General features: G+C 37.0%; 1 protein-coding gene across 7 annotated transcripts in view; it reads right to left on the bottom strand.

The window, feature by feature from the left end:
- Window positions 1-14,635, bottom strand: part of PDE5A (phosphodiesterase 5A) — a 128,471-nt gene that overhangs the window by 85,419 nt on the left and 28,417 nt on the right. For all 7 annotated transcript variants that reach the window (XM_032292431.1, XM_032292429.1, XM_032292430.1 and 4 more), the window contains exon 3: window positions 11,450-11,539. In XM_032292431.1, coding sequence (XP_032148322.1) covers window positions 11,450-11,539 — 90 coding nt within the window. The remainder of the gene's footprint in view (window positions 1-11,449; window positions 11,540-14,635) is intronic.

Here is a 14,635-nt window from a genome sequence, read left to right as displayed (position 1 = left end):
CTTTTTTTTAAATTTTTTTTGAAAAAATAAACATGGGGTTTCACCATGATGGCCAGGCTGGTCTTGAACTCCTGAGCTCAGGTGATCCACCCACTTAGGCCTCCCAAAGTGCTAGGATTACAGGCGTGAGCCACCGCACCTGGCAGAAAAAGTCTTTTAATATCTCATTCATTTGCCACCATACAAAGAGGCAGACATCTTCCTCCATTTCTCCTTAGTCTTCCCTTTTTCATGCTGTACTTCCTCTTTTCCCTCTGATTCAAGAAAATCTTGAACACCAATTTTTGTGTAAACCTCTGTGTAAACCCAGTCTACATCACCTCTTTTCTCATAGTTCATGTTATTTTTTAGTTCATGAAAGGTGAGACAAATGATTTTAAGAGATCACTTTAATTAATGAACACAATTCCTCTTTTATCCTCTGGCTAGTTTTAAGGAAAGAGAAAAATAAACATAGATATATATGTTCTATATAATCAATAATGAAGTACATTAGTATTATGTCTGGTAGGTTAAAGTCTCTCCACAAATTCTTTGATACTACTCTTTTCAAGAGCTGGAGGCTAATTCCCTTCCTTTTGAGTTGGGGTAGAAATTAAAGCCTCACTGCTAAAGAACAGAATGCTGGAAAAGTCTTGGTGATGGACAACTTTGGAGACAAGGTCATATAGAGCACTACTGCTTCCTCCTTGCTCAAATTGCTCACTCTGGAGAAGTCAGCTGCCATGACATAAGGAGACTGAATAACTTATGAGGAGCCCACATGGTGAGGAATGAAGCAATCATCCCAAGAACCTCTTGAAAATGGATGATCAAGCATAAGTCATGTAGCCCCTGCCCACATCCTGACTGCATGAGAAACCTGAGCCAGAAGGAAACAAGCTTGCTAAGCCACTCCAGAACTCCTGAGCCACAAAAACTGTGAGATAATAAATGTTTGTTCAGAATCACTTAGTGTAATTTGTTATGTTGCAACAGATAACCAATACAGCATAGTACTCATGATTATCAAATAATTTGTAATAATTAAATAGATCTAGAATTCTAAATCAAGGTCATTTTCACTCCATTTCACTACTATAAACTGATGCAAAAAATTTTTTAAATTTTTATAAGATTATAATCTCTTGCTCTTTAATTTAAATTCAGCCTAGACTATTAATTTCTATTGTATGATCAAAAGCAAGTGGAGATTTAGCCTAGACTATTAATTTCCATTGTATGGCAGAAGAGAAGCAAATGGAGATTTTTAAAGAAGCATTTAATAAGAAGGAATACAGGATATTTAACGGTTGATAAAGCACTTTAGTTATGTAATCTTAGACATTAATAGATGAGTATAGATGTTTGCACATATATATTGAGAGCAGCAATTTCATTAACAATCACCTTTACTCTTTAAGAATACCTGAAAAGGCCGGGCGCGGTGGCTCACGCCTGTAATCCCAGCACTTTGGGAGGCCGAGGCGGGTGGATCACGAGGTCAAGAGATCGAGACCATCCTGGTCAACATGGTGAAACCCCGTCTCTACCAAAAATACAAAAAAATTAGCTGGGCATGGTGGCGCATGCCTATAATCCAAGCTAATCAGGAGGCTGAGGCAGGAGAATTGCCTGGACCCAGGAGGCGGAGGTTGCGGTGAGCCGAGATCGCGCCATTGCACTCCAGCCTGCGGAACAAGACTGAAACTCTGTCTCAAAAAAAAAAAAAAAAAAAAAAAAAAAGAATACCTGAAAACATGAAAATTATTTTATAGTCAAAATCCATCCCAGGGTCCAATTATATGATGTTGTGTTAGCTATTATACAAAGAAATGTTTTATGCTTATCTGGTTCCAGACCTCTAATATCCATTATTCAGGGACTATGTAAAACTTCTCAAAATTAAATTTATAAATGATCTGTTAAATTAAAAATGTAATACATTCCAAAAAGTGCTGGAATGGTGATCTTGCATCTACCAAATTCCCTATTAAATAAAAAATAGCATTCAGTATGAACCAAATTTTCTTATCATTAAAAATAGGGTATCATTTGGATACACAAAGCCTACCACATTAATTTAATCCTTAGTTTCAAGTTTTTATTCACTCTTTCTTTTTCTTCTTGATCAGTAGCGTAGACTTGGGGATTTCACCTATTACCAATATGTTTCTCATCTGCTGCTCTTAAGAAACATTCTTCTTTTAGGAAAGCAGTTAATATCTTCATAACATATACTTTGTTATTTAAAGGGCAGTGTGGAGAAGGAAAGAGAAAGGATCATCACTATCACAGCCTCAAGTCCAGAACAAATGGAAATTTTGCTGGGCACTTTTGCTTCTGAAGCAAAGCTACAAGAAAGAATACTGTGGGGAATACGTGCAATGAACAATTTATAAATTTCCTTTTTTTGTTTGTTTGTTTTTTTCTTTTTTTGGAGACAGAATCTCACTCTGTTGCCCAGGCTGGAGTGCAATGGCAAGATCTTGGCTCATTGCAACCTCCACCTCCCTGGTTCAAGCCATTCTCTTGCCTCAGCCTCCTGAGTAGCTGGGATTACAGGCCCACGCCACCACACCCAGCTAATTTTGTATTTTTAGTAGAGACGGGGTTTCACCATGCTGGCTAGACTGGTCTTGAACACCTAACCTCAGGCAATCCTCCCACCTTGGTCTCCCAAAGTGCTGGGATTACAAGCATGAGCCACTGCACCTGGCAAATTTGTAAGTTTTCAAAAACACCTAACTAGCCAATTCTTTAAGACTAAAATAGTTCTAGATCAACCGATATTCTGCTATTAAACTCTGCTTATTTTTGCAGTTATATTTTCATCTATTTTGACTTAAAATTGAGGGATTGCAAATAAAACTGTAACATTTATTTGCTGGAAGTTTACTTGTCAAATTTAAGAAAGCCGTAGTCAGTACTGTGAGTGTGAGATCATAGACAAGGACTCCTTGGCCTCCACCCTCCATGGAGACCAAGCATCTGTCATCAGGAACATTTTTATGTGCTTCCTCCCTTGAGGCTGTGAAATAAACACGGCAGGGTACTTTCATCTCTCCCCACGGATTTCTCTAGCTGTCCCAGTTCAGTCTTCCTTCTAACTTGGGTGTTGCATATTGGACTCATTTAACATTTATCTTGCTCCCTTATATAGATATTTAATTTTTGGTGTACAAGATCTACCACTCTATCTCTTCAATTTTTGCTTTTTGAGATGGAGCACTCTGTCACCCAAGCTGGGGTGCACTGGCATGATCTCAGTTCACTGCAGCCTCCATCTCCCAGCCAGGTTCAAGCTGTTCTCTTGCCTGAGCCTCCCGAGTAGCGGGAATTACAGGTGCACACCACCATGCCCGGCTAATTTTTGTTTTTTTAGTAGAGACAGGGTTTCACCATATTGGCCAGGCTAGTCTTGAACTCCTTGCCTCAAGTGATCCACCCCATGTCGGCATCCCAAAGTTCTTGGATTACAGGCATAAGTCACTACACCCAGCCTACCTCTCCAAATTGAAAAAAATGTAAAAGCAAGTATCTTCTTTGCTTCATTAAAAAAAAAAAAATCTACAAAGTGCAGTGATTCAATAGTTGCTAGTCAAAACAAGATAATTTAGGAGAAATAAATGAAAAGATTTTTAAATGAGCAGACACAATCATAAAACTTAAATTCTAGAAAACATTTACTTTTGCATGCTGTAGTTGGAATTACATATCTGATTTCATTAATGCCTCAACTTGTGATTTTTGGTAGGTATTAATCACTTGGATTCATCAAAGTATAAATCTCATAAAAACTAGCTGATACTTTTTGAATCTTTTTAGTTTTTAAAGGGAAGGTATAAGCTAAAATGCTGATATTAGCTAAAATGCTCTTTTACCATATTGTAATGAAATTATCCTAAATCCTTGATTTCAACTGTCATATTTGCAACAAAGAATTGCAAGCATATCACCAAGTATGATAAAATAAAATCAAGATGATAAGATAAAAAGAGAGAAGGAGGAAAGACTTCTGATTCCAAACTGAATTTCTACTTAATAACTGGAGTTGTCATTCAACATTGGTGGTTCAGCCTAGCCTGAAAGACATTATTGGATATAATCTCTAGTTCAGATCAATAAGAAATGTCCAGAACTTGCATTATTTCATAATGTCCTGCTTTCTACTCCTTGTCCCCTCCTACCCAAATAATCTACAGAAAAAAAAAAAAAATCAGTAGGCTCTGAGTGACAAATGGGGCTCTGAGTAAGAGTTACTATTTAGGGTCAGTTATACCAGTGCAGCCCCTATAAATGAAAAAGAACACTCATCTTCACTATGTCATAACAAGCAATATTTCAGGGGAGGGCAGTATTTCACAAATAGGCCATCTGAGCTAGAGGGAAAGATCTGAGTTTCTCTGTAATTCTTTACTAAACAAAAATGAATTCTGTCTAGTTATAGAAATAATTAATACATGTGACGAAGATAAAAACTGGTCTAAGTTCCAGGTCTGAAAAATCCAGAATTAACTTTGAAAGAAATTTAATAGCAGACCTAAAAATCTGCATACCTATAATTTTTATTTTTTATTCATTATGTCTCATTTGTAGTCATGGTTCTTCTCTGGAGCAGTTTGACTCCGATTAGTATGAAACATGCTCCTGTAACTCCCTTATCCCTGGTAAAGATTTCCTTACAGATTCCTCTGAAGGCCATATAGAGGATGTGACTATGATATATCTCTTGCTCTCTGTCGTTTCATTTTTCATTTTAAAAAGTCTGTCTGCAGAGCAGTTTAAACATTAACATTGAAGGACAGCAGGAATACAGTCAGATCTCCTTGTTGCCACCCCAAGTCCTGCTTCTGCTGCACACAGCCACCTTAAACACATCAGTGTACCTTCCACTCCAACAAGATCAACAATAATTTAAGTGCTTAGTGCAGAGTCTCAAGCAAACAACAATCAGGAGGGAAGTAGAGTGCAGGCTTCCATGGCAGGCTTTTAAGAAATGTTCTTTTCTCTATTATGACCTCTATACTCAGAATGCCTGGTTTCAAATCTTGGCTTTGTCTTGGCTTTGTCAGTTTTTAGTTATGTGACTTTGAGCAAGTTCTCTAAATGTGTGAATTCTCAGCTTCCTTTTTTGTTAGGTAGGAATAAGATAATGGGCTACCTCTTATGGTTGTCATGAAGATTAAATGAACTAATACTTGCCAGATCATTAGCACAGTTTTCATAAGATTTGCTCAATAAATATCACACATGTTCACTGTCTCCTACATACAAGGCAGTTATTTCCAAAGCCCTATCCCATACTCCTCAAACTACTCCTTCATATATATATATATATATATATATATATATCCTGGACTGGCTCTCTTCTATCCCTTGATCATTCTTTTCTTTCTGTCTTTATTCATTTTCTCCAGCCAGTAGCTCTTTGACCTTTTCAAAATAAATTATTTTAGCTTTCTAACGCTTCCCAAGTTTCTTTTTCCAGGTTCCCATTAACTCCCTTCTCTTGAAGGGAGTAGGGAGAGGGGAAGATTGCAAAAACTTAACTTCTATGATTTTTTTCAAAAATTACCATCACACATGTTTAGTAATATCTATGGTTCTTTTTTTTTTGTTTTGTTTTGTTTTTATATCTATGGTTCTTACTTCTAAAAAAAGCACTGCTGTATCTGTAACACTTATAACATTAATGAAAGGAACTCCCAAACATTTTTAATTAGTTGAAATACTTTACAAGAATAAGAGGCAAATAAAGAGCTTAGATATTTCAGTGAATCTTAAAAATCTTCCTGTGCTTTCTGGCTTATGTTATAATTCAGACTTTAGTATTCAATTGTCAACTGCTCCATTCAAACAGCTTTCCAGAGTTGGTACCTATGTCTTTAAAAACCCATGTCACTAAAATGTATTAGGATATTTTGTAAACAATCAATAATTAATGATTCAATAATCACAATTCTCTTTAGGTTCCTGGGTAATTAGTCGGAATGGGTATTGGCTTACTCATTACTAAGGCTGGACTTAGAAAAAGAGAAAACACCAAATTCATTCTGCCTCATTTATGAGGGAAAATAGAGAAAAACACATTTCTCTTACATTTAAAGTTTGTTAGAGGGTAATCAATAGACTATGTTAGGGGATGTGTTGGCTATCCCAGTTACCTGAGTACTGGCTTTGGTCCCAGTTAGCTGATTATTATGTGGCTCATGACCTCTTCATACAATTCCTATTCCTTGACTCTCTTAAAAGCTCTATTAGTTCTATATTTTCTTTTAAAGAATAGTAGCTGATGCACTTCTAATGTGCTAGTGAGGGACTTCTCTTCCTGGGTCCACGAGGGCGTGGTTTCAAAGGCATGAGTATCCTGGCTCCAGGCCTCTACCTGGCAACCAGAGGTTTTCAAATGTAAAGTTCTTTGTCCGGGTTTCCCTGGGTGGGCTAGGTAGACAAAGCCAGATGAGGCTCCTTTGTCCAAAAAAACCCACTGAAAGCTCTGGGAGGAGGGGGGCTCTGTAACTCAGGGTTGTGGACCAAGCCCAATCCGGTATCAGAGTCAAAGATCAATCACTCCAGATGAAGTTTAAAAGAACTCCTCTCATTGGAGGAGAACATGAATGGGGAGGGAATAACTCAAGGGTTAAAACTCCAGCTGCTCCTACCTATACGGATTCCTTCTCTGGGTCCCCTCCCATGACTGCATAGGAACTGTCTTTCTCTTGGTCTCTGTCTAATAAATTGCTTTTCTGCAAAACTCTTTGGGTCCTTGAACAGCAAACTCACTGTGCCTCTGGGGCCCCTTTCCCCATTTTTCTGTGTTAGAGAGACTAAGAACCTCTTTAGAACTGGGAGCTGAGAACCCTCCCTGGTTACACCAGGAGCTATGTCAAACCCTTCACTCACATGAATGCATTTAATCTTCCCAATAACCGTTTAAGACAGATCGTTTTATTGCTCTCATTTTGCAGATAAGGAAACTGAAGAAAATCAAAGGGATTAACCAGTTCCATTCCAGCTTGTCAGCAGGCAAGTGGTAAAGATGGGATTCAAGCCCAGAGCAAGCACTCTTAATTAGTCCCAAAAGCCTTCATGCAACTTTCGATTTTGGTTTAAAATTTTCATGAGAGAGAGGGTAGTTATGTGTACATACAAAAGCAAACACTACTGTGAGTTTCTTTATACAGATATAAATTTAAAGATAATTCTGGAGTCAAATATTACATCTTGTTTGTGGCCTTGGTTTGTTTCTTGGCCAGCCAAAGTACTTTTTATACTAATAACAGCCACACTTGATATTCTGTCTCTCTTCATTCTTTTCTCTGAAAACGTTAATTCTTAGAAGAAATAATTTTGAACTTGGCAGTGTGGACCTGGGAGGAAAGGGAGAAAGATGGGAAGGAAGGAGAATGGGGAGGGTCAACAAAATGTTTAAAAAGCTGTGTTCTGGAAGCCCTCTCTTGAATAAAGCTATAGATTGAACATCTCTTATCCAAAATACTCAGAACTTAGAAGTGTTTCAAGTTTTAGATTATTTTTGGATTTTGGAATATTTGCATTATTATCAGTTGAGCATCCCTAACAGAAAAATCCAAAGTGATTCAATGAGCATTTATTTTGTGGCTCATGTTGGCACTCAAAAAGTGTCACATTTTGGAGCATTTTGGATTTTCAAATTAGAGATACTCAACCTGTACTTAGTACCCCAGTGAAGCTACTAAAGGTTTTTTAATCTCATGAAATGCTTGGTATAAGAGTCCAAGCCTCATATCAAGTCACCACAAAGTAAAACAGACACCAGCAGGAGAGGATGTGGGAGCACAGAGAGAGACACAAGAAAGCTCAGGAACCTAGCAGAAGTCTAAAGCAGAGCTTTGGGCTATTTGGGGAATCTGTGGCCAAACCCAGTTCAATCAGATCTATAAGCAGGCAGTGGGTCCTTGGCTAAGAGTGGGGTTATATATTCATGTAATGAAATTTAAACTGCCTCCTAGTAGAATGCCTAGAATTAAAATGACTGATACGCTATGTGTTGCCAAAGATGTGATGTAAGGGGAACTCTCACACACTGCCGTTAAGAATGAAATATGGTACAGGTACTTTGGAAGAGTTTGGAAGTTTCTCATAAAATTCAACAAATGCCTACCACATGACTTAGGAATTACCCTCCTATGTGTTTACCCAAAAGATGTAAAAGCATAAGTCCACACAAAGATCTGTATGTAAACACTGACAACAGCTTTTTTTCCATAATAGACACAAACTGGAAGTAACTCAAATGTTTACCAACTGATGAATGCATAAACAAATTGTGGTGTATCCAGACCACAGAATAAGTCACTCAGCAATAAAAAGGTACAAACTACCTTTACATCCAAGAGTAGGGCTGAATCACACACTTATTAGGCTAAGTGAAAGAAGGTAGATACAAAAGACCACATACTGTATGATTCCATTTAAACGATATTATAGAAAAAGCAAAACAATAGTGACAAAAAGCAGATCAATGTTCGTCAGGATTTGGGGTTAAGGGAGGAGGAAGACAAGATCAACTGCAAGGGGTGCACAGGAATATTTGAGGCGACTGTTCTCCACGTTGATTGCAGTGGTGGTTACATGATCAAATACACATTTCTCAAAATTCATCAAATTGTACACTTAAGCTGGGTAAATTATATTGTATACGTACTAGTCTGTTCTCACACTGCTATGAAGAAATACCTGAGACTGGGTAATTTATAAAGGAAAGAGGTTTAATTGACACAGTTTCTCATTTCTGGGGAGGCCCCCAGGAAACTTATAATCATGGCAGAAGGTAAGGGAGAAGTAAACACCTTCACATGGTGGGAGGATGGAGTGAATATAAGTAGGCGAAATGCCAGATGCTTATAAAACCATCAGATCTCGTGAGACTCACTCACTATCAGGAACAGCATGGGGGAAACCGCCCACATGATCCAATTACCTCCACTTGGTCCCCACCTTGATATGTGGGGATCATGGAGATTATAATTCGAGGTGAGATTTTGGGTGGGGACACAGCCAAACCATATCACTATGTAAATTATATCTCAATATAGCTATGGCATTTTTTATTTAATTTAAATAATCCTGAAGGGCAGTCATAATACGGAATAATGTATATCCTGAGGATACTTTCTGATAGAAGGGGCCATCCTACTCACTTCTTCCTAGCGACTCTGTTGCATTTTCATCAGTTTCCCCAATCCTGACTGTTGGAGAAATTGTTCATGCTATATAGAAAGAGAAGCTTAATCAGGGCATGATTCAGGCTGAATCCCTTTGCCAGTACAAACTTGTTTTGGGGGGCCACGATTTTAAAGTATACTTAATAAACTAAAAGCTGAACATTGTCTTCCTAAGTGCATTGAACGTTGTCTTAAGTGCACAGAATCATAGTCTATGGTTTATAACCAGGCCTGCCAGATAAAATGTGAGTTGAATTTGAGTTCGGATAAACAATAAATAATTTCTTAGTTTAATGATGTCCCAAATAATGCATGGGACAAATTTTTTTTTTAATTTGATATACCTAACAACTATATTAATAACACTATGATAATCAGCCCAGGTATGGCCTTTTCATTTACTCATTCACATACTTAGTAAATTAAACTTATTAATTAATCTCATGTCATTGCTGCAGGCATTTTTAGTTACTATTGCTGGAACTCCCCCTTTTTAAGAAGCCATGTCGCAACTTTAAGGCACTGAGAATGACTACTGAGAAGTAACTGACTTAGGACCATGTAAATTAAATTGGGATTAGCAGACTCAGGTCATCATCAACTTGGTACTTGCTAGAAAAGAATCTCAGGTTCTACCCAGACCTACTGAATTCAGAATCTGCAGTTTAACAAAATCCCCAGGTGATTCCTATGCACAACACAGTTTTAGAAGCCCTGATTTAGAAAGCTGTGTTTTAGGCAAATTCCCAGGGCAATGATATGTAAAATGGATTAAAGGGAAATTGACTTCAAGGATAGAAACACCTTACAAGAACAAGTTCAGGCATTACTTCAAAATCTGAATCATGGTGCATGCAGGTAGCACAAATAAAAAGAAAAAAATATTAAGATCAGAAACATTCTAATAATGAAAAATATCAATGGAGTTTGGTGACAGACAAGATGGAGGGAAAATAAATGTGAGAATTTGAATATAAATCAAGTAGAAGCACCAAGTACTTCTAATATGATTAGCAGTGGTTCCAACCTTGGCCACACATTGCAGTCATTTGGGAGCTTTAACAAATGCAGATACCTGGGTCCCAATCTCTGAGATTCTGATTTAAGGTGAAACCTTGGCATCAGAATTTTTAAATATTATACCTGATAGCTGGTAAAACATTATTTCTGCGTGTGTCTGTGAGGGTGTTCCCAGAAGAGATTAGCATTTGAATCAGTAGACTGAGTGAAAAAGATTCTCCTTCACCAACGTAAGTGGGCATCATCCAATCCATTGAGGGCCCAGACAGGACAAAAAGTCAGAGACAGAGCATATTTTGCTCTCTCTTCAGAAGCAGGGACAGCCATCCTCTCCCTCTTCTGAGACAACAGAACTTCAAATACTCAGATCCTTGGACTCCAGGACCCACACCAGCAAACCTTCCAGTTTCTCAGGCCTTCAGCCTCAGACCGAATTACACCACAGGCTTTCCTGGTTCTCCAGCTTGAAGACGGCAGATTGTGGGACCTCTTGGTCTCCATAATTACATGAGCTAATTACCATAAATAAATCCCCTCATATACCTACATACATCCTATTGATTCTGTTTCTGTGGAGAACTCCGATTAATACAATTGGTAATCTTTTAGACTTCCCCAGTTGGTTGTAATACACAGTCAGGATTGAGAATACTAAATTGAAATATTCAGTTTAACTGATAATTTATTAACTCTTTTTTCCAAATAAGTGTAAAATGAAGAGGGAACTCAGAGCTAACAGAATCCAAATCTTCTAGATAGAGGTAATATAAACTAACATATTTTCATCTGCCTGTTAAAATTTCAAATTGAAATTTACATAATTAGAGTTAGCTATGATTTCCATTTTTTTCAAAACCTCAGTCTGAATGAAATCAGTTAATGACCATTGTAGTTGGATGAGCATTTATGATTATTACTTATAAGCCTAAAACATAATATGCAATAAATTGATTCTAATCACAACCATAATTACCTATCTTAAGATAGAATAAGGCCTTCAGGAAGAGGGGAGGTAGAATATGACGTGCAGAAAATTTATTTCCAAGTCAATGGCCATAGTGATTATCAGAATTAGGTCCTATAACTAAAACCTAACTAAAAAAATCAAGCAGAACATTTAAGAACTTTATAGATAATTTGTCACTAAAGCATTATTTCATATACATGCAAAGTAAATATAAAAGATTTTCAAAAAGAAAATTATTTCCAATGACCTTTTATGAAATGGAAAATTGGCTTACCTCTTCCCTATGATTCTTAATTGGCATACAAAGAATGCTTTGTGTCTTGTAGCCTGTAATTTGGTCAACTTCTGCATTGAACCGAGGATCCTAGCATGGAAAAAGAAATTCAATTTAATGACTGACCTGTTCAAAGATTGATTCGATTTTTCTGATTTATTAGATTAGAGAAATCTAACCTTGGACTTATCTTGTTACTCAGAGTAATAATTTTATCGTTGTGAAAGGCATCATGTAAGTATACATATCATATTTGTCAAAGATAAATCTAAGTCACTGAGTTTTTTTAAAGCAGCTAGTGTTTATGAGAAAAAAATAGACTCAAACAAATGTTCAGAAATAAAGAAAATTCAAAATATTAACCACTTTAGAAAGCTGTACTTAAATTCAGGAAAAAGTGGCATCTCTCCACCTCTGTAATACAATCTCACAGCCTGATTCTATTGTTCCTCCAGAACAACCTTTTCACTAAATGACTTTACTTCCCTTGCAAGGGCTCTTTTACAGTTTCTCAGCATTTTGTACTTCTATCTCAAGTATTCCTAAGAATTTAAATTATACATACATACATATATATATATATATATACACACACACAATCTGATTGAGTCAGATTGTAAACAATCCTTTAATCTTTTGAATTTCCCCTTTTACAGGGCATACTATACACATCCAACAATCATAAAGAACTTCTGAGGCATAAAATTTCTAAGTATGAATTAAAGAACAAAGGTATAGTTTAAATTTCTATTAAACTTTAGATTGGGAAAATCTAAAATTATGCTGTAAACTCTATGAGGGTTTTTTTTTTTTGTTTTTTTTTTTTTTTTTTTTTTTTTTTTTTTGGTTCATTACTATATTCCTAGGACAGGAACTCAATCAAAAGCATGTGTTAAATCAATGAAGAAATTCATTCACAAATAATACCACAGTTATCAAATGTGATCATTTTTACCTTACCATATAGTTTTAAGCAAATCTTGTCAGTAAAGGGAAAACGAAAGTAGAGAAAATCAACAGCTACAACTACATGAGGTAAGAGTGGAATGGAAACAAGCATTCCAGAACATAAACATCTGAATGAGTGCTGTTCCCTTCAAAGCAATAGCCTTGGGGAGTTACATGCTAGACCTAATAATAGCATCACTGCTCCGAAAACTCCGCAGTTGGAATTCCCTTCAGAGAATATGGAATATCCACACTGGAAAAGCTCATCCTTTGATGAGCTTTGAAGGTCATTTCTTTTTAAAAAATAAAAATAAATTCGTCACAGTCAAGCCGTGAATGAAGTAAGTGATTACACTAGATTCCATCAATTGGGGTCAGAAATGAGGCCAAATTTTCTCTCAGGAGAAACCTGAGAAGGCCAAACTTAGCTTACAGATAATTTCAGATAATTTCAAAAGAAAAGTTATAAAATGGTGAAAAATCAGCATAAATATTTGTGAGTGACGGGAAAGTTCTTCTTCAAAGTTATATCTGAGACTACATTATAAGGAGTTACAATCTATGGCCATTATCCACTATCAGCAAAAACATATACCAATGTATATATATTCTCTAAATCAGCTACTTCTTAAATCAGCTACCTTGACTTACTCTGGCATATCTGAACAGGGCTGGGCAAGCTCCAAACCCTTGTGTATGCCATACCTTATTTGAAAACCTTCCTGGGCCGGGTGCAGTGGCTCAAGCCTGTAATCCCAGCACTTTGGGAGGCCGAGGCGGGTGGATCACAAGGTCAAGAGATCGAGACCATCCTGGTCAACACAGTGAAACCCCGTCTCTACAAAAAATACAAAAAATCAGCTGGGCATGGTGGCGCGTGCCTGTAATCCCAGCTACTCAGGAGGCTGAGGCAGGAGAATTGCCTGAACCCAGGAGGCGGAGGTTGCGGTGAGCCGAGATCGCACCATTGCACTCCAGCCTGGGTAACAAGAGCGAAACTCCGTCCCAAAAAAAAAAAACAAAGGAAAACCTTCCTGACCTTCTCCTGACTAGCTTCCTCTTTTTCCTTGTCTTCCTCCTCATCTCTTTCACCTTACCTATTCAGGAAATTTCCAAGTTTTTTCCACCAATCAGGTCAAGCATAGAATGTGAGGTCCCATTCCAGCCAGTGGAAACTGGACACTGTAGTAAGACGACTGCCTCAGGTTATGAAAGTTACAAATGTCTCCTTGTTTGGGTGTGCTCTCATGGCAAGACTGCAGGGTAGTTACAACCTTTCTGCAGGAAATAAACTAGCCTTGCTGAGTTATCCATTGTCTCCGTGTGGATTTTTCCCGATGTTATAAACCCCTTTCAAACAATACTTTATATTACAAACACTACTGCAGTTTTGTTTTTTTCTGCAAACATTTTCAAAGTTGTATGAATTGAGTGGCAGAGAAAACCTTAGCTGAATCTTCCTAATAAAATTTTTATCTTCAGATATTGTCTAAAGAAAACAGACAAGATAATGATATTGATGAATTAAAGAAGTGAAAATTTGATATATAGTGAATTATTTAAAAAACAGTAAGTAAAATATGAATAAAAATACATGCCCAGTGTTACTTTGTTAATAAATATTGGAATTATTAGACAATTTATAAAAAAGAGGACTTAACCCAATTACCTAATCAAAGCAGTAAAGTCTGACAGATGAAAATTAGTAGGACTTTTACATCTTTTTTGTGTCTACTGTTAGTTTGAAATCGACGGCAATTGTGGATTTCACTCTCCGGTGAAGTGGGTAGGAATAAATATATCCTTCAAATTTCATTTGAAGTGAATTTCCAAACTCCTGACATCTCAAAGAGTTTTCCTTTAATAATGTACTCAGTGCAAAGACAATATACATAAAGGAGTTCTAATCCCACTAGGTCCAGTAAACACCAAAGAAAAAAATGGGAAACTACAATCATTGTGATTATTCCTTTAACTGTTTGTTTATGAGAACGTGACAGTATGAAAGAACTCAAAACTTGGATGTCCACTTGCCATAACAAAGTATCGGGTACCAGTATTTCTTCCTGCTGAAGACAACTATAAGACTGATCTGCCATGAGCAGATCAAGGAGAAAGACAGGTAAGTCATTGCCATTCAACAATCTGGCTTCTGCCTGAGGGCATTTTCCTGCTTTAGAAAAGGCAGGTGCTACTCAAAGAGAGCAACACTTTGAAACAGAACTGAATGGAGCTCCA

The sequence above is a fragment of the Sapajus apella genome, unplaced genomic scaffold (genome assembly GCF_009761245.1).
Source record: "Sapajus apella isolate SASKATOON/1434 unplaced genomic scaffold, GSC_monkey_1.0 scaffold27, whole genome shotgun sequence".
Taxonomy (NCBI): Eukaryota; Metazoa; Chordata; class Mammalia; order Primates; family Cebidae; genus Sapajus; species Sapajus apella.
Note: the sequence above shows the minus strand (reverse complement) of the source record. Positions and strands in the feature narration are given on the sequence as shown.